Below are 19,957 nucleotides of genomic sequence, written 5' to 3' on the forward strand. Positions count from 1 at the left end.
GGAAAAGGCTTTTTACATGCAGATAATGGCAGATTTGGCTAATAAACCCAATTACAAAGTTTCTTAAAATTGCCTGGACTATTCTAAATTCACAGATTTTCAGATGTTTGGGTTTTTTTGCTAAAAGAGTTTACCAGAAAAAAAAACTGTGAACATAGTAAAAACCTGTCTAAACAGGGCCTTAAAGGGGTTTTCTGGGTAAAAATGATTGATGTGTACAGAAGGAGTCACCGTGATATGTGCCACCCTAAGGCTGGGTTCACACTACGTATATTTCAGTCAGTATTGTGGTCCTCATATTGCAAACAAAACCAGGAGTGGATTAAAAACACAGAAAGGATCTGTTCACACAATGGTGAAATTGAGTGGATGGCCGCCATATAACAGTAAATGCCATTATTTCAATATAACAGCCATTGTTCTAAAATAACAGCAAATATTTGCCATTAAATGGCGGCCATCCACTCAATTTCAACCTTGTGTGAACAGAGCCTTTCTGTGTTTTTAATCCACTCCTGGTTTTGGTTGCAATATGAGGACCACAATACTGACTGAAATATACATAGTGTGAACCCAGCCTAATGCCGGAAAGACCGCTATGCCATAAAATATGGCTGCTATTATCAGACTGCATAGTGTGTAAACAGATAAACGGGACCAGTATAAACAAATACACATCAGTAAAGAGTATATGCATGTAAAGTCACTGCACTAAATAAGCAACATGCCCAGAATAGTAAATACCCAATGCACCTAACCCTGCCCTACACGTTCCATTAGCACACTGCTATCTTCCTCAGGGGTGGCAGTTTGAAGAGTCTCTGTATCCTGTTTATACACACTATCTACCACAGTATAAACCAATAGTAGAAACATCCAAAAAAGAAAATATGGGAGTGCTCTAACCCTGTTAAAATCTTCCTCTTTATTGTTCATTCAGCAAATAAAAACCATCAACATGGCTTGTGGATAGTGGGGATGCCAACACCTCCGGATCTGGAGGTGGTGGCTTTTCCACTATCTGGAAATTTTTGTGTGGATTTGTGTCTTTGGGAGGAAGCACCATGATACCCTCATATATTTACACCTGTGGAAATTCCCGTTTTCCATCCATCTTAATACACCTAGTAGTGCCGGTTACCGTGACCGTGTTTTTGTGGAATAATAGAAACAGCTGCTACCCACATGTGCATACAGACATCACAGTGAATAGCATGGCATCCAAGACCAGAAGTAGCTCAGTCTAGCAAACAGCTGCCATCATAGGGGGGTGGGCAGTGCAAATATTGATGGGTACAACATCATCCCATCAATGTCGGGATCAATTAATTTGACAGTGACATCCCAATGAATTAACGTTCCACCACCACTTGGTGAAAAACAGCCATCTGAATGAACCTCATATGTAAGCAAATCATAGGTGGTATACAGACAGGATACCGGCGATTTGCAGGTGAAGTGCAAATAATAAAAAAAAAAAAAAGTCAAGCGCACATACCCATGAGTCATAAATGTCTCAAGCATATCTGACCGTTGTCAGGTTAGGTTGTGCTAAACAGTTGAGTGCCTATATACTACCTATGCTTTGCTGCCTATATACTATCTATGTTTTACTGCACATCATTTGATTTGTTTACATACTCTGCAGTAGTATATACTATGCAGTGATGTATACTACAAGATAGGTCACCAGCTACTGATTGTCAACTGCACTACACAGTCAACAGGGCTTCGTTTACTGTATAATGTCTGGTCACTGGAGCTTATCTGCCATTCACTTTAATGGGAGCTGAGCTGCAGTTGCACATTGCCACCACTATACATTTAACAGAGCCACTGTCCAGGCGCCCAACAACTGACCCCCTTTAAGCAAAGTTTTGATTTCCAATTTTCTTTGTGTGTATAGTGACAGTACTGATCACATCTAAATTCCACAGTATGATTTACTTGTATTCCAATGCTCATATGATGAGCCTGCTTCCTGATTTGCCATCTTCCTACCACTAAAATTGCTATAACCAATCAAAGGAAAGGCTTGAATATATGTGACAAAAAAATCTTTATTAATTACATGTATATAAAAACAGAGAAAATCACAAACATTAAAATAGAACAGTGGCAATCTCGGAGGAGATAATACACATTTATATATGCTGCAGTCCCAGAAAAAGAAACATCAGCGGACAAAAGTTATATAACAACATCAATATTGTGAGATGGACTCACAATACTTTATGCTAGTTTCAAGTGTCAATGCATAGGAAAGTGCCAATCACATCGCCAGACCATTAATCAATCACCTGACTTGTCCATAAACGTACCATACCTCACACAGATTTAGGACAAAGCAATATAGTTGCCTCTAATGTTTTACTGTAGGCAGCCTCGGGGACGACACCACCACCACGATGCGCGTTTCGTTGCCTTCATCCGGGGGTGATGACATCCCATAAGGTCAAGGTTCATATACCCCCATTCCACCAATCACTCCTGAGCAGTTGTTATCAATCACCTGCGGCTTAATGGCGCATGTCACGTTATCCATCTAGGACTGGAGACAACTGGTCATGTGACATAGATTCTGGCCTGTCCGCAATGCTACTTGTATGGACATGGATAACGTGACATGTGCCATTAAGCCACAGGTGATTGATGATAACTGTTTGGGAGCGATTGAAATGTAAATGGATGCAAGATACTGTATTACATGGCAGACTATATTGCACAGCATATCAGTTACATTTAAAAAATGCAACAAAAAACACACAGTGTGAACACAGAATAAGAAAACAACAGGTGAACCTGTTTCCTATGCAAGGACCTTGCCAAACAAATCCTTATGCTTTAGGGTGCCTTTACACAGAAAGAGTTATCTGACAGATTTTGAAAGCCAAAGCCAGGAATGGATTTTAAAAGAGGATAGATCCCAGTCTTTCCTTTATGACCTGATCCCTGTTTATAGTCTGCTCCTGGTTTTGGCTTCAAAGATCTGTCAGATAAATCTGTCTGTGTAAACGCACCATTACTTGGTAAAATGTCTGTTTTGCTTTTAACTATTGATATGCTGCCAAAATATGAACACTAGTCCCCCTTACACACGATTCCTGTTCAGGATGCTACTAGAAAGTGCATGTAAAGATAACCAGTTAAGCAAGTGTGAGCTGGATGAGAGCATGCCCTGTGGGTACAGTAGCAAGATGCACTTAATGGGAATAATTCTTATTGTTTAGTATATTTAAGGTAAATATCATTTAACATTCATCTTACTAGAAAATATACATTTATTTGTGCGCCAAAGATACTAAACCATTTCCAACAGAGCCTATTCTTTACATTCCTTGGTGTAGAATTTCTCACTGGAGGAAATGACACACTATCCTTATGCAGTGTCACAGGCCTTTATTCCCAAGGGCAACACATGAAGAAATGGAGTGTTCAGCTGGCAATGTGGTGTCTAGCTGTAGTATAATATACAGCAGAAACACTTCATCATTGCTTACCATGAGTCTGCACTAGAGTGAAATCCTAGACCACATATTTGCTGTCTAGCTGCTGGCAGCCCAACTTGCAGTATCTTGCCATCTGCTTTATAATAAAGATTTAATAAGTGAAAAGCATTATTTCCACAGTCCAGTCGTTTTTACGGGATGCTTTGTTACTGCTCTTCCCAGAAGCCTTCCCTTGCTGTTTTTATGTATCAGAAATAATACTTCACTAAAAGGGTCTTATGTTTCTATTTACATAGAGCAGTCTTTTGTTTCTAATATATTGAGCATGGGTTGTGTTTGAAATATTGCCATACATGATATAGTACTATATTAAAGTACCCAGATGGCTAAAACAGATTTCCTGAAAAGAATCCAATGTTGCAAGGTAATGTCTGGTTATTTTATTGAGGACTGATCGCTTACACGTCTTTCTTCCAGTCTTTGTTGCAAAAATTAACTATTTGACGTCTTCCTCTGCTGCTACTTTTTAATTAGTAGGGCGATTATATCAGAGTTATTTTAGGCTCTCATACATAGTCAGATGTATGAGTGTGTACCTACCACTATCTTCTAGAGTGGAACCAAAAAAAGATGTAGATGGCATCCATTGAGCTGGCAGCTGAGAGACACACATTTTTACATTGGTTACACTTTCAGTAGTTGTCAGCCAAATGTTTGGCAATTTACTCCTGATTTCCTCATACACATGAACGTCCAGCTTGGTCTATGGAGAAAGGAGGGGTAAGCCAAAGCCAGACTGCTCAGGCAGTAGCTTATGTCTCCCAGGGCAATAGGGTCAGGCAATAGAAATCCAACATGCCAGATCCTTTTCTCCCCAACATCTTTGCTTACCAGTAAGTTTCTATCTAAACTAATACAATTGTGAAAAGGTCTGCAGATACAGAACCGTGGCCAAGCTTTTCTTCACGGGGAAAACTTTTACTTTGCTGCCCTAGCCCTGTAATTAATTAACTGTAATAAGGCTAGGAGACTTATTGACCATATCTGACACTCTGGCCCAGAGAACATGCCCCAGTAGCCCTACTTTCTGGCTACACCAAAGTCCAAGTTTTCTTTTTTTCTTTGTTTTCTCCTCGTGCATGTCCTCTGTTGGGCTGGGGGGGGGGGGGGGCGGGGTTTGGGTGAAAGGGATTATATCGGGAAGTCTTATGTGATATAAGTAAATTTGCCCTTTAAGTGTGGAGTCGGGTGGGGGTAGGGATGGGAAGGGGGGCGGGCGGGTGTTTTGTAGTGGTTTTAATTGTTTGGAATTTTGTTCTTTGTACATGTAAATCAAATTAAAAAGAATAAAAAAATTTTGTAAAAAAAAAATGGAAGCGGTAACGGTCCTTTTACACTGAGCGATTATCGTTTGAATTTTTGCGATAAAGATCGCATTTGAGCAATAATCGGCTTGTGTAAACACAGCGAACGATCAATGAGCGAGAAATCGTTCATCTTGGTCTTTCTACGTGTTCTCAAGTCGTCGTTGGTCGTTCGCTGAAAATTCGCAGATCGTATCGCGTAAACAGTATTTCACAGATTCGCCCTAATGTGTGAGATGGGCTTAAGCGATCTTAAAATGATTGCAATAACGCAATTTTTCAAATGATTTATCTCTGTCTAAATGCTGATCGCTATTAAAATCATTGCATCAAAATCGTTAAACGATCGATTGGGTGATTTATCGTTCTGTGTAAAAGGACCATAACCCTCTGTAAAAAAAAAAAAAAAAAAAGTCCAAGTAAACAAAACATAGTGTGAAGTATCGCTTAACAGGGATCATGTGAGTGTGATTATTAAGGTTCACTTCAGTTAAATCCACCCATTTAACATCACATAAGATAGTGTTCTACAACAGCTATATGGACTACAGGAACCTATAATGTGGAGCTTACCCAATGACTGGGCGAGTGTTCTAGGCATGCTCTGTGACCTGTGCAGAGGCCATTGGGCTGGCATGTTTAACTTAAAAACTTGATTAAGGTAATTTTCTGATAATACATCCTTTTGATCATGTGTTTTTCTGACAGGAGTGGAGAATCTCTATGAGAGGGCCATACACATCAGGAAAATCCTGTTGACATTACCCAGGACTGTGCTTATAGTCATGCGATACCTCTTTGCATTCCTTAACCAGTAAGTATCCTAAAAATTTATATATGTTATTAAAAGACATGATAAACCAAGATGCTATGACGCTTTCATCATTAAAGCAAATGTACCATCAGTACATTCCTCACACCAATGCCATTCTATCCACGTGCAAAACTTAAAGCATTTGCTTTAATATCTTACAAAGTTGTAATCGACTGAAAGTATAACAGAGCTACCAGAGAAACTACAGTGTCTACATGGATAGGATACTAAATAAATTCACACTTCCTACCCAGACATTATGGTGCATAGCTGCTGGTTTAATCAACATATAAAATCAAACAATAGGAGTACTCCTCATTGCACTGGGTAATCTGACATTATACAGAAAGGGAGAAAACAATTGCCAATAGCATTAATCAGATTGTATTCTTCAGTCACTTTAATCTTCTCCTTTTGTTTCATACAGCCTTTCTCAGTATAGTGATGAAAATATGATGGATCCATATAACTTGGCAATCTGCTTTGGCCCCACGTTGATGCCTGTTCCAGACATTCAAGACCAAGTGTCCTGTCAGGCTCATGTGAATGAAATTGTTAAAACAATAATCATCCATCATGAGAATATTTTTCCAGATGCCAAAGAGCTTGAAGGCCCGGTTTATGAGAAATGCATGGCTGGCGATGACTACTGGTAGGTCGATAGGCATAACATAACAGGGGCTCAAATGTGTTTTTTATCTAAATAGGGAAGAATACATTGGAATTACATATAACTAGATACAATTAGGTTTCGATTTTGCCATTGCAGCTCTATAACTGTATTTTTCTAGTGACACTGTCTGCAGTGTACAAAACCACCACTACCTTCCTATATCTTCTCCGAAATATAGCAGTTGTCCTATTCCTGTTAAAGTTGGCAGTGGTGTTCTATGACCAGATGATTGATTCTTTTATTTTAATTTTTTTTTTTTTTATAAAAAGACTAAAGCCTCTTTAACACGTTTCATAGTCTGCATTTGCTGACAGCACTATGAACCCATTCATTTGAATGGCCCCATTCACAGACAACTACGGATGTAGTTCAGTAGTGCTGTTTATAGCTGCAGGTCAGCAGCTAAGGACAGTCTATGGAATGTGTGAATGGAGCCTAATGCTGGTATATTTTGGAGCATGAAAGAATTAACCTATAGAAGGTTATTGTTTGTGCAGCCACTTTTTACACTTGTACTTGATTTTAGCGAATTACTAAAAGTTGGCATTTTTTTTTTTATCAGCAACTAAATGTCTCACGTTGTTACCTTGCAACTCTGAAATGGAGAAGAGTGTATGCTTATTAAAATAAAAATTGAGAACTGACTAAACAACTTCATGTCCCTTTAGATCATCTTAGAATAATATGCCCCTAGGAAATGGACCAATGTGGACATTTGATAAAGCAATGGCATACCCATACATTGTTTTTAAAGAATGGTTGGAAAATGTCCTAAACAGGACAAATGAGAGGCTTGATTCAGTGGGGGTAAATAACAGCATAACTTACTGGGGATGAAGGTTATTTTCAGCAACATTTTTGGGGAAATTTGTGTTTCTTATAGAAATGAGGCGTTTGTTGTGTTGGGAAGGCCCTCTGCAGTGTTGTCACTCTGACATGCATCACTGCAGAGTGCAGGATAAATATCATTAAGAGGAGCAGACTGGCCCGGAAAGATCGATGCACTTCGAGGTAGTCCCACCCCCAGTGCACCAAACTGCCTCATTTATGTACAAAGTACAATATTGTGTATGTCAGCTGATCGTTGCCTTTCTGCATGAGCTATTACACAAAACAATTATTGGCCGGTAATCGGCCAAGTACTGCTGATAATTGCTATGTGTAATTGTACCCTTAGGGTCCTATTACACTAAGCAATTTTTAATGACTAACGATAAACGATTGAAAACGAGATTGTTTATCGTTAACCTGAAATTGTTCACCATATTACACAGAACGATAGTTGTTAGTTACGACCGTTACTGCATCTGATCCCAGCAAAACAATGAACAATGTGCAATTACAGTGAACGATTAGTGAACAAATGCGGAACTACAGCGAACGAATGTGGAATTACAGCAAATGATTAACAATGGTTTTTGGTTCAGATCTAAATCAACGATCAACGACACGAACGATTTTTCAATCGTTGCCTGCTATTACACAGGACGATTATTGTTTCAATTCAAGCGATATAACGATTTTTTGCATGAAAATTATTCAGTGTAATAGGGCTCTTGGTTAGTTTTTTATTTATTTCCCCAGTGACTTTATCTATTTGATGTAAACCAGGGGTGGGGAACCTCCGGCCCGCGGGCCGCATCCGGCCCCTGAAACCTCCGGATGTGGCCCGCGGCTCCCCTGTGACATGCGCCGCTCTGGAGGAGAAGGAGCCGACACACACGGCATCCTCCTGTGTCTGTGACAGCTGCCAGGAGGATGCTGTGAGTGCCGGCTCCTTCCCCTCAGAGCGGTGCACATCTTCTGACTCCTGCCCTCCTGTGACGTGCGCCGCGCTGGTGAGGCAGGAGCTGGCACAGACACAGGAAGATGTGTTGTATGCCGGCTCCTGCCTCACCAGCGCGGCGCAGAGCGGCGCACGTCTTCTGACTCCTGCGGGCCGCGCGTGATGATGTCATTTCATCGCGCGCCGCCTGCAGGAGAAGACCGGCACAGAAGAGAGGAGGGAGAAGAGGACCTGGACAGCGTGGGAGCGGAGGAAAGGTGAGTGGGATGTTTATTTTTTTCATTTGGGGCAGACACTGGGGGTTAACTAGGCCACCAGGGACATGACTGGGGGGGGGGTAACTAGGCTACCAGGGACATGACTGAGGAGTTAACTAGGCTAACAGGGACATGACTGAGGAGTTAACTAGGCTACCAGGGACATGACTGGGGGGTTAACTAGCCCACCAGGGACATGACTGGGGGGTTAACTAGGCTACCAGGGACATGACTGGGGGGGTTAACTAGGCCACCAGGGACATGACTGAGGAGTTAACTAGGCTACCAGGGACATGACTGAGGAGTTAACTAGGCCACCAGGGACATGACTGAGGAGTTAACTAGGCCACCAGGGACATGACTGAGGAGTTAACTAGGCCACCAGGGACATGACTGAGGGGTTAACTAGGCCACCAGGGACATGACTGAGGAGTTAACTAGGCCACCAGGGACATGACTGAGGAGTTAACTAGGCCACCAGGGACATGACTGAGGAGTTAACTAGGCCACCAGGGACATGACTGAGGAGTTAACTAGGCCACCAGGGACATGACTGAGGAGTTAACTAGGCCACCAGGGACATGACTGAGGAGTTAACTAGGCCACCAGGGACATGACTGAGGAGTTAACTAGGCCACCAGGGACATGACTGAGGAGTTAACTAGGCCACCAGGGACATGACTGAGGAGTTAACTAGGCCACCAGGGACATGACTGAGGCGTTAACTAGGCCACCAGGGACATGACTGAGGCGTTAACTAGGCCACCAGGGACGTGACTGAGGAGTTAACTAGGCCACCAGGGACATGACTGAGGGGTTAACTAGGCCACCAGGGACATGACTGAGGGGTTAACTAGGCCACCAGGGACATGGCTGGGGGGTTAACTAGGCTACCAGGGGCATCACTAAGGATTCAAATCAGGTACAAGGGGCATCACAGAGGGTTAACTACAATAGCAGGGGCATTAGGGGAACAATACTTTGCCTTGTTCGGGTGCTGCAAACCCCCGCTACTAACTGCCGCGCACGGTATAACATTGAGTGCGGCCCTCGAATGATTTTATTAAGGCCCGACCGGCCCTCGACATGGAAAAGGTTCCCCACCCCTGATGTAAACGGTGTAAATGACTCCTATGTGGTGATGCTGATTTTTTTATATTCATATATGTGCTTATTTCAGTGACAGCCCATACAGTGAACATGGCACATTAGAAGAAGGCGACCATGACGGGGGCAATGAGACTCACACAAGTGAAGATGGTAATACTATTTTCGACTATTTAATTTTTGTAGTTCTGGATCTGTCTTTTCCTTTTAAAAAAAAAATAAAAATTTCAGAAATAGATTGCTGTAAGTTTGATTGGTGTAGGCTGTACTTAAGGAAAAAAATGATAAAATGGGAACATGCTCGTATTTCTATATAAATTTCTGTTTTACTGTTATATAGGAGATCTGTGCATTATACTTAAAGCAACTCTGTACCCATAATCTGCCCCCCCCCAACCGCTTGTACAGGCAGATGAGTGTTTTTAATCCAAGATCTGTCCTTGGTGATGCAGTTATTTTCCTAAGAAAACAACTTTTAAATTTGCAGCCCTGTGTCAAATTGGTGTAGCCTAAAATACCCGTGCCCTAGGCCTGCACCATCTCTCCATCCCTCCTCCCCACCCTCTTCACCATTAGGAATGCCCCAGGCAGGATTTCTCCTACTCATCACTTGCCTGAATACTGCACCTGTGCTGGATCGTTAAGTCTTATGTGCAGTGTTCAGACAAGTGATGAATAGGAGAAATCCTGCTTGGGATATTCCTAATGGTGAAGAGGGCAGAGAGGCAGTGCAGGCCTAAGGCACACAAACTCTAGGCTGCGCCATTTGACTTTTTGCAAAGTTGAATTTTTTTTAGGACAATAACTGCATTACCTGACAAATGGACCCCAGGACAAATCTTTGATTAAAAGCAGCTAACCGATGGTACAGAGTCACTTTAAATCGAATATAAAATGCTTGTCTGTGTTGGAAAAAAAAAAGAGGAATGGTTTAGAAAGCCAATGAAAAAAATGTGCACTTGCAGTATATGTCCTAGAGCGTAAGGGCACTCCATTTATAAGATCACATGTCACCCTTGTTTATATCCCCTCTAAATGAAGATCTCAGGTGCATAAAACTGTCTTTCTGTTCAGTGTCTGAGGGATGCCCAGGTCAGCAAACTGTGTATTTGTTGTTATTGATTTGTTTCTTTCTGCCACACAAGCATGTCAGAAAATAGCAATATTGATCGGTTACGCCATAGATCTGGCTATAAGATGGTATTTGCCAAGATTTATTACATTTTACAATCAGAATGGCTTAACAGATTTAATCTAAAGCTTGCATATTGACGTGTCCTTAACAGTGATTTGTGCAAGATTCATATACCTTACTTGGTTCCACAGAAACTCTGTTATATTTCCCTTAGGAGGATACACTAGCTTTAACAGGATTATTCTTGTCATTGCAGTTAATGGTCAGTCTTGTTGATGGACTCAGAACAATTTCTGTTACAAATAAGTGAGAAAAACTGTATTTCTATTGATTTGGGCTAGTACTTACACATAAGCAGTAATTCTGTGTTAAATGCTTCGGCATGTTAATTATGTTCTACCAGTTCTATTAGTGACTTTAAACATTGGGAAAGATCTATTGCACTTATAGACTTATGTCTTATAGTAAAGGTGGTCATACACCTTCAACTTATCGCCTTCTATTGGTTAATTTCTAGCAGTATAGCAACCTCCCCCCCCCCCCCCCAAACTGGTAACACCCAGTCGGCTAGAGTATATTCACACCAAGGGCCGTTTTACACAGGTTTATTATATGCAACGAGTGTTGCTATAAACGCTCATTAAAGTGTTGAGGAGCCGAGTAGCAGGAAATGCTGATCTCATCTTTTGAGCAGCCCTATAAATCATTGTTTACCGGCTGCACATCTCCCTGTATAAACATGGATAGCAATGTATTTAAGTGGCCGCATGAACGATGCAGGAAACGTTTTTACGGCCTAGCCAATCGATTAGTTCTGCCATGTAAAGGCACGGTGAGCGCCTGTTTGCGGCCGGATGGCCGAAGATTGCTCTGTCTAAAAGGACCTTAAGTAATTTAAATCAGATTTACTAATCCATTTGCTCAGTGTGGATGGACCTTAACTTGTACACTTCTAATAGGATTAACAGAGCTATAAGAAAAGATGTTCCAGACTTGTTTCCTCATGAAAAGTAGGATTTGGTTCTGGAGCATCAAAACGTCAGCTCAGAATAAGAACAAAATGCTATGTGGGATAAATCCCTGTCTATGTTTAGGACAAGTGCTTCTTCAGGGTATTGTACAGATTCATCAATCTGTCTGAGACAAAGGCTGCCTTATTAGTCAATAGAGACCAATCACTGCTCACCTCATTTACCTGAGAAATGTCATATCACAGTGTACTATAGAGAGGAGCTAAAAGACAGACAATACATGCAGATACCACTGAAATGTCACTCTGATTTGGCAGATATTTTAGCCATTTACATAAACCATGCACCTGGACTGTCTTTATCATTGTATGCCGATTATTATTTCAAGTTACGATGGTCTTTCCTGAACCACTTTATGTTGCAAATATTGTAACCGAGTTCCATTTTATTGCTGAATTAGATGCTGCAATAAAGTAATTTTACTGTGTTTAGGCCCAATATATAGTAGTAATCACAACCAAAAGCACACCCATTAACATATGCTATGTAAAGTGCCAGTGCAAAATATAAAGGATATAATGATCAAATAGAAAATAATCGCAAACACCAACATGAACAAATACCAAGAATAAATAAGCGAGAGCTATACACAAAGCATGTACAAAATAGGACAATGTGACATCATTGTGGCCCAGAGGGTCCTCGCACAATTTTCCCCATTACCGCACCTTCCTAAGCTTTTAATTCTTGCTTATTATGTTTATTCATCTTGTCACACTCCTATTTACATCTTCTACCTACGAGCAGTTTCAAAGTAAAATTAGACCGTACGTTTGACTGGAAGCTGCCCAAATGGATTCTGGGACACTGATCTTATTCTAATGATGTCTTTAGTCTTCCATAGCCTTGGAATATGCTAGCTGTTCGGGAACACTGTTTAGTCTGTAAACAAAGCAGCCTTGTTTGTTATCTTTTTTATTTCCTAACCTTACTGCCCACACAGAGAAAGGAAAGTGCAACATGAAAGAGTTCATATTCTAAGTGGTGCATTGTAGAGGGAAATGAGTTCCAGGCCTTAGTTGTTCTAATGAAAGAAAGTCAGTGTACAGTGATTTTACATTTTTCAACAATCCACCTTGCTGCATTTTGTGTTGAATTTGTTTTAAAGGTAAAGAACTTTAAGTCTTAAATGCTTAAGGGCGTATTTCACGCTGCAAGTTTTGCAGTGACATCCATTGCGATACTGATTTTCCATTTAAGTCTGTCACTCCATTCCCGCAGTAAATTTAAATTCCACTGCGGGAATATCATGCTATAGACTTTACTGAATGAAGTGCTTGAATATAAATCTGTATCGCTGCAGATTTTACTGCGAGAAACTTGCCGCATGAAATCTTCTGCAAATAAAGTACATGTGAATCTACTCTTAATGTATTTAACAGCCTTAAAGATTACGGTATATATTTCAGTCAATATACTGAGAATCCTAAGGGTGCGTTCACACCTACAGGATCTGCAGCAGATTTGATGCTGTGTTCAGTTATTTAAATGAAATCTGCTGCAGAAAATCAGCTGCAGATCCTGTAGGTGTGAACACACCATTAAAGGGTTTTTCCGGGATTTACAATTTTTATTTTTTTATTTTATATCCTGCTGGTGCTGCTTAAAGAAAAAGAAAATTGATACTTACCTACCCTTATCCCCAATAACTCCAACTGCACATTTCAGTTCTCCTCCTGCTCATCTCTTCTCCCTGCTTTTAAAGCGAAGACCTGCCCACTCAGTGCTCATCTGAATTGGCAGGTCCTGCTCCAATGCGTCATCTCGGAAGCAGGTAGAAGAGATGTGCATCGAGGAACAAGAAGGAGCTGCAACTGGAGCTGTGGGGGATCAAGGTAGGTAAGGGTTCTTTTACACATACAGATAAATCACTTAAGCCCTTGTTTGTGACAAGCAATGATTTTTTTCTATTAAACGTTTTAGAAGAAAAGTAAAATCCTTATGAAAAATCGTTAATTATATTAATGTGATCATAATATAATGCTGATCCCTGTGAACAACTGAACGACAAGTGTTTACACTGAAAGACTTTAGAATGGTTAATGATCATTTAAGGGCAGCTTAAAAGATGCGCTCAATGACATACAAGCAACTTTTCGTTCATTGCTTGATCGTTGTCACATTTACACAATTCATTGATTTATTGCATGATAATTGGCCTGTGTAAAAGGCCCTTAAGTATCATTTTTCTTTCTTTTTTTTTTTAAAGCAGGGGATACCCAACTTTAATACTCACTATGTCCAGTTATACAGCTCCATTGATCCATACTGGCTTTGTTTACACGGTTGCAGCCGTGACATGGGTATGTGGACATGTCTGCAACCTTGTAAATAAAGCAAGCAGGGAGGAGCAGAGCTGTGGTGCAGGAGGACAACTCCTGTGATGGGAAAGTGGGTTGGGTTGATGACTAGATTTCTATGGCTATGTGTAACTCTACATTACCTTAAAGTGTCACTGTCGTTTGGAGTAACTTTTCATACAGTATGTCATAAGTTCTAGGGTAAAGTTAAAATGAGGTATTTGTAGGAATTTCCTAGGAGCGTAATTTTGTTTTTAGAATTATCTAAGTAGTTATTTTTTAGACACTACACATAAGCAGTAACTAGAAGAATGAGCTTTGTATCACTCAAAACAAACCAGTGACACTTACTACTTTTTCTCTTGTGTCTATTTTGTAGTCATTGTCCCTAATACTCTTAAACATTTGATTGTAGAGTGTGAACCAATTGAAGCCATAGCCAAATTTGATTATGTGGGACGATCTGCTCGAGAGCTGTCATTTAAGAAAGGTGCATCCCTTCTCCTGTACCATCGTGCATCTGAAGACTGGTGGGAAGGACGACACAATGGAATTGATGGACTAGTACCCCATCAGTACATTGTTGTGCAAGACATGTAAGATTTTTCATTCACATTGTCTAGAAAACCATCTTGGCACAAATGAATGTCACTTATTTTTAAAAAAAAATTATTTTTAGGGATGACACATTTTCAGATTCTCAGAGTCAGAAAGCAGACAGTGAAACCAGCAGTGGTCCAGTAACTGAAGATAAGTCATCATGTAAAGACATAAACTCCCCAACTGACCGACATCCAGATTTATACTCTGGCAGGTAAGAAGTTTTTTCCTTTTTTTGAAAAAATTGATTTAGCATTCTTATACCATCTTTGTGCATTTATTCTGTCATTGAAGGGAATGGTCTTCCTCGTCACCATATACTGTAAAATCATGTTTTAAATAGAAAAAAATAAAAAATAAAAAGAATTTCTAACACTGCTTTGTCCTATTTTTCACAATGCAGACACAGAAGGCGAACAGATCCACCACCACCTTCTCGCCGTTCAGGCAGGTCTAATGATAGTCACTGCCCAGTACATCCACCGCAGTCTCTCAACAACTCATCAATGGAAATTGGATCTTCCAATATTTCAAGCCATTGTAGCCCACGTGCCCTTCTACAGAATCGCAACCTTAACACTGACAGCCCTGAACGTAGACGTAAACCAGGCCATGGAAGCCTAACCAACATAAGCCGGCACGATTCTTTAAAAAAGATAGACAGTCCTCCAATACGGAGGTCTACATCATCGGGACAGTACACAAATTTTAATGACCACAAGACTCTTGACCCAGAGAGTATTGCTCAGGTATGTAAAGGGAGTAAATGGTATTGTGCATAACTTGAAGAGGTTGTGTAAAATAAAAAATAAAACTATAATCAAATTTAATTCTCATCTTTTACATCCATGTAAATAAAAAACAAAGTCAGCCATGTAAATGAAGCCAGCAGGGAGGACCAGAGCGATGCCACTAACTATGATGGAAACATTTTATGTTACAAAATATCTCCATTTTGCCCCCCAAAATGACCTCTATCATCTTCTACACAGCCTTTAGTGTAGGGCAAAAGTTTCCTAAATATATTTGATGTACTTATTTTGTTGCCTTGCTTTCCTTTTTTGCCATTTATTTGTGGGGTTTTTTATGTAGACAGAACTCTGTAGTGCTGATCCACACTGTACAGGGTATATCTTCAGTAATGACCCAGTCAGTAGGAGAAAGAACAATGCACACACATAGTAAAGCTGCCAAACGCATTAGATTTTAGCAGGACCAGCCGGCCATCTCATGTGTATGGTTTCCTCAACTGTCTCTCAAAGACAGATGTTGGGGAAAAGAAGGATTGGGAAGACGGGCTGATGCTAAAAACCATTCAGCATTCAGCAAACATGCACGTTCAGATGAGCGCGCATGTGTATGAGGAGGAATTAGCAAGGATTGGTGTCATTTGTGTGTGCTCAGCCTAAGAGAGTCAGTTACTTAAAATTGTCCCTGTCATTACAAAAAAAAATTGACATGTTGCAGAGACATGTCAAAATTTCTGATCATTTATGGTCTGAATGTACAAAACTGTACTTCTACCCTCGGCTTGCTACCTTTTCCATCTCACTGCATGAAATAATCTAGTAGATCACAGAAAGCTGGGGAACAAAACTCGTTTAGGAGATCAATGGGCGCTTGAACACTGTGACCCCAACAGTGTCTGTGACATGTCAACATTTTTTCCAATGACAGGAACTCTTTAACACCTTTTCATTTTAGCCCCCTGTTCATTGTTTCTAGTATGATTGAAGGATAGAACATTAATGTATATTACACACACTTCTCTGTGTTCTGTAGAATTACCCAATGTTAAGTAAAAGCTGACCCTACAATTTAAGACACTTACACAGGTAGGTAAAAGGCAAATGGCATCCAAATGAATGTCCTCTTGTGTCTACTACCATTACCTGTAAATGATTTATTGGTTCTTATAGTCCTTGTCTTTCCTTCTTTTTTAACATAAAACTTCTGAAATGTCTTTGTAACTGCTGAAGCACTGATCTATTGGTTTGTTCTAATTTACAATTAAGGTTTATAGCAGCGCTATATTACATATATTAGAGAATCCTCTGACTGTGGTCTAGTGTGCTTATTTATTGATGTATTTTTGTATCTTAAGCAGGATATAGAAGAGACCATGAACTCAGCCCTAAATGAGTTGCGTGAGCTTGAACGACAGAGTTCTGCAAAACATGCGCCAGACGTTGTCCTGGATACACTTGAGCAAATAAAGAACTCCCCCACCCCAGCAACATCAACAGAGTCTCTGAGTCCTCTTCACAGTGTCATTCTCAAGAACACAGAGCCACAAATTCGGCGTAGCACTAGTTCATCTAATGACACAATGAGCACATTTAAGCCAATGGTTACACCTCGGATGGGTGTACAGTTAAAGCCTCCAGCTTTAAGGCCAAAACCTATTGTGTTACCAAAAACTAATCCTGGCATAGGACCATCCCAGGCTGCACAAGGGGCTGCTGATAAATCATGCACAATGTAATGTCACATTTAATAGCACCCTGTGGATAAAGAGAGGCGAACAGATGAAATCAATAGTGGCATGATTTTACTAGAAGTAGTATGAAACACCTGAATTCACACTAAGTTTTTACTACATGAAACTGGACTGTGTTGTGTGTTTACAATTGTAGAAACACATAAGAACATACTTGAAGATTTGATGCTGCACAAATTGTATACTTTGCAACATAGATCACAATGGCTTCCCACTTATGTTACAGAGTCAGACCTCTCATCTATTATAGATATATTGTAGGCAATTCACATTGAGAAGTGTCCATATATTTTACTTTACAACTCATAGTGAGTCATGGATCTGTGGATACCGAGGTCTATTTGGTTTGCAGAGCAGCCTAAAGAAAACGCATTAGTAGTTTCCATAGAACTTTTGCATTACATTCCTCTGGGGCCTTACTGCTTGCTATATAAACCTCCAAATAGATCCAAATAAGTATATGGACGGACAACAAATCATTGTAACCACTGTTATTGTGACTGTATATTCCCTGAATGTTAGTTATAATGGGGAAAACGCTAACATGTATAATATGCTCTGCATGTGGTTCTTACGATAGGTAGACATAAATATGTCTCTATATATGTTTCTGTATAGAGATAAGTATATATGGAAGAAAGTTGTTTTGCACATTCACAATATACAGAGAGATGAACAATTTATTGCTTTTCAAAGACACTTGGCTGGATTTGTTGTTAAAGAAACATTAGGTTTAAGCACGCCTGTATAGCCACTGTTAATAGCCAGGGACCCAAGCTATAATATAGAATATATTTACAGTGAGTTTATCTAATGTGGTTTTACTTAGATTTGGGGCATTAAGATGAGATGCTCTGCTGTCAGGGTTGAAACATCGCTTTGACACTACATAATAACATGGCTTGATCTCAAGATCATGAGCTATTTTACTAAGGATTATATTATAAAACATTAGATGATGATTCAGTGTCAGTGCAGTATTATTGTCAGCCCTGTATCCCAGGCAGAACAATGGAAATGTGTAGTGCCACTTTATATATCTATTGCCTCCTATATGTAATTTATTAATTTTCTTCTGAACTATCCATTAGTCTACTAAATTGTGGTGGAGCTGTTTATCTTGCCATGAAAATGTACAAACTGCACAATGTAATACAAAGGCCTCAAACATTACTCTTTCTGTTATTTTAGGCCTATAATATTATACTGGTACTCCTTTTCATTACTTTATCTTTCTAGTAATTGTATATATGATCTGTATATACTTACAGCCAGCACACTACTTGTCTGGCTTCTTTTTTATACTTTTTTTTTAAGTTACTAAATAAATCGATTCATGGTATATACTAGGTTTTACTTTTGTGCTAGAAATTAGAATAGTTTGGCCCAGAAAAGCAGTCAACCCTTCTGGTGATTCCTTTGGGACTATACTTAGAATCTATCTATAGACTGCTCCAGTTTTTTCCAATCTACAAAATTGGGAGAATTATTTTAAGATGTGAACTGTGCTCCTTTATCTCAGATGTGGGACACACAAAAAATAAAACTGATGTGCTGACTTATTTTTAATACATAGCCTAGTATTTTCTTACCACTTCTGTAGTAATTTACAGGCCTTGTGGTATAAGTCCATTATCACTACTAAGCTTCCAGTGTACAGAAGCAAGTCATTTGTCTACAATCTGTTTACCTCTTCATTGCAGACTCGAGCCTGTAGTTGAAGCTGAGTAAAAAGCTCTATGAGCAACTTAGCTCTTGATACAAAGCTGTGTCCTAACACAATCATAGGTGAGACATGGAACTCACAGGAACAAACTGGAATTCTCTCCTGATGCTCAAGCACGGGTCTAGCCTGGTACTTGTTTTGTTCTGGTCTGTGTGACATAATTGGGTTAAATACATGTCTTTTAAACAGTTGGAAATATGTATAATATTTGTTATAGACTGTGTATTCTTATTAGAATTAGTGTAGTACAAGAATATGTTAGAAGCAGTGCACCCAGAAAGTGTGCTGCCATATATATATATGTGTAGTTTGATGGTTCTAGGTATTAGCAGTACTGTAGGTGGATGTGTACAGATGTACGCAGCCCGGTCACTAGCAAGGCCCACTGGGAGTTACTTCTAACACAGGACTAACTCTTGCACAGCCAGGTGTCTGTATCGTCTTTACTGTCAGTTTGGATTACAGTACTGATAGCAGTTTTTGTTGACTGTTAATTCTTTGTGTTGGTGTACATCTGTAGTATGTACATGTGAAAGTGCCTTTAAACTTTTAGAGGAACTTCAACTTTTTACTCTGTGTATTTCATTTCCCCTACATTCAATCCCAGTCTCAAAAAAAAAAAAGAAAAACTGAGGGGAAAAAAAGTTTGACTTTCATTTCAAAGACTCATGTGTGATGTTAAATGGTTGTGATGATGCACTTTTATGTATATGACTGTACATTTTGGCATGTACCATTACAGGCTTCAAAGTCCATCCAGGTTTGTTCCTCCGTAGATTTTCTTTATAATAAAGAATATAGTTCTGTCAGCTCTCTGTTGTGTTTATTGGTAGGAAGTGTTTCTGAAATTACTGTAATCCCTATGAACTGCTGATATAAGTAAATGGGTGGAGTCTTCTGGTTACTCTTTGCACAACTGTACAAAATGAAAAATACCCTATTTAATTAAATAGCAAATGAGCTCCAGCTTCTGAGGAAATATATGGGTATCAAGCTTTCTGGTACGAAAGCCAACTTATTATACACACTCCTGACGTTTTGGCCACTAATAGTTTGCATATCTTCCTCTAAATACAAATGCATATACAACACTCCATCTTCCGTCTTATTAATCTGTGATGCTACTTTAAAACTCTGATGCCAATTGGATTTTAGGATATGGAACTATACAGTAATAACATATTACAATCTAAAGGGGTTGCAAACAGAAGGCCA

At 39.8% G+C, this 19,957-nt stretch overlaps 1 protein-coding gene across 6 annotated transcripts in view; it reads left to right on the forward strand.

Annotated features, from left to right (window-relative positions):
• Positions 1-19,551, forward strand: part of SRGAP1 (SLIT-ROBO Rho GTPase activating protein 1) — a 123,026-nt gene extending 103,475 nt beyond the window's left edge. For 3 of the 6 annotated variants that reach the window (XM_069974380.1, XM_069974399.1, XM_069974424.1), the window contains 7 exons: positions 5,522-5,627; positions 6,055-6,279; positions 9,524-9,603; positions 14,332-14,512; positions 14,596-14,730; positions 14,920-15,265; positions 16,621-19,551. In XM_069974380.1, coding sequence (XP_069830481.1) covers positions 5,522-5,627; positions 6,055-6,279; positions 9,524-9,603; positions 14,332-14,512; positions 14,596-14,730; positions 14,920-15,265; positions 16,621-17,001 — 1,454 coding nt within the window. In that variant the 3' untranslated portion in view covers positions 17,002-19,551. Of the gene's footprint in view, positions 1-5,521; positions 5,628-6,054; positions 6,280-9,523; positions 9,604-14,331; positions 14,513-14,595; positions 14,731-14,919; positions 15,266-16,298; positions 16,362-16,620 lie in introns of those variants that run through there. The other 3 variants (XM_069974390.1, XM_069974408.1, XM_069974416.1) reach the window with 2 other exon arrangements.
• The last annotated feature ends 406 nt before the right edge of the window (positions 19,552-19,957 follow it).

This window comes from Dendropsophus ebraccatus, chromosome 1, assembly GCF_027789765.1.
Source record: "Dendropsophus ebraccatus isolate aDenEbr1 chromosome 1, aDenEbr1.pat, whole genome shotgun sequence".
NCBI classification, from domain to species: Eukaryota; Metazoa; Chordata; class Amphibia; order Anura; family Hylidae; genus Dendropsophus; species Dendropsophus ebraccatus.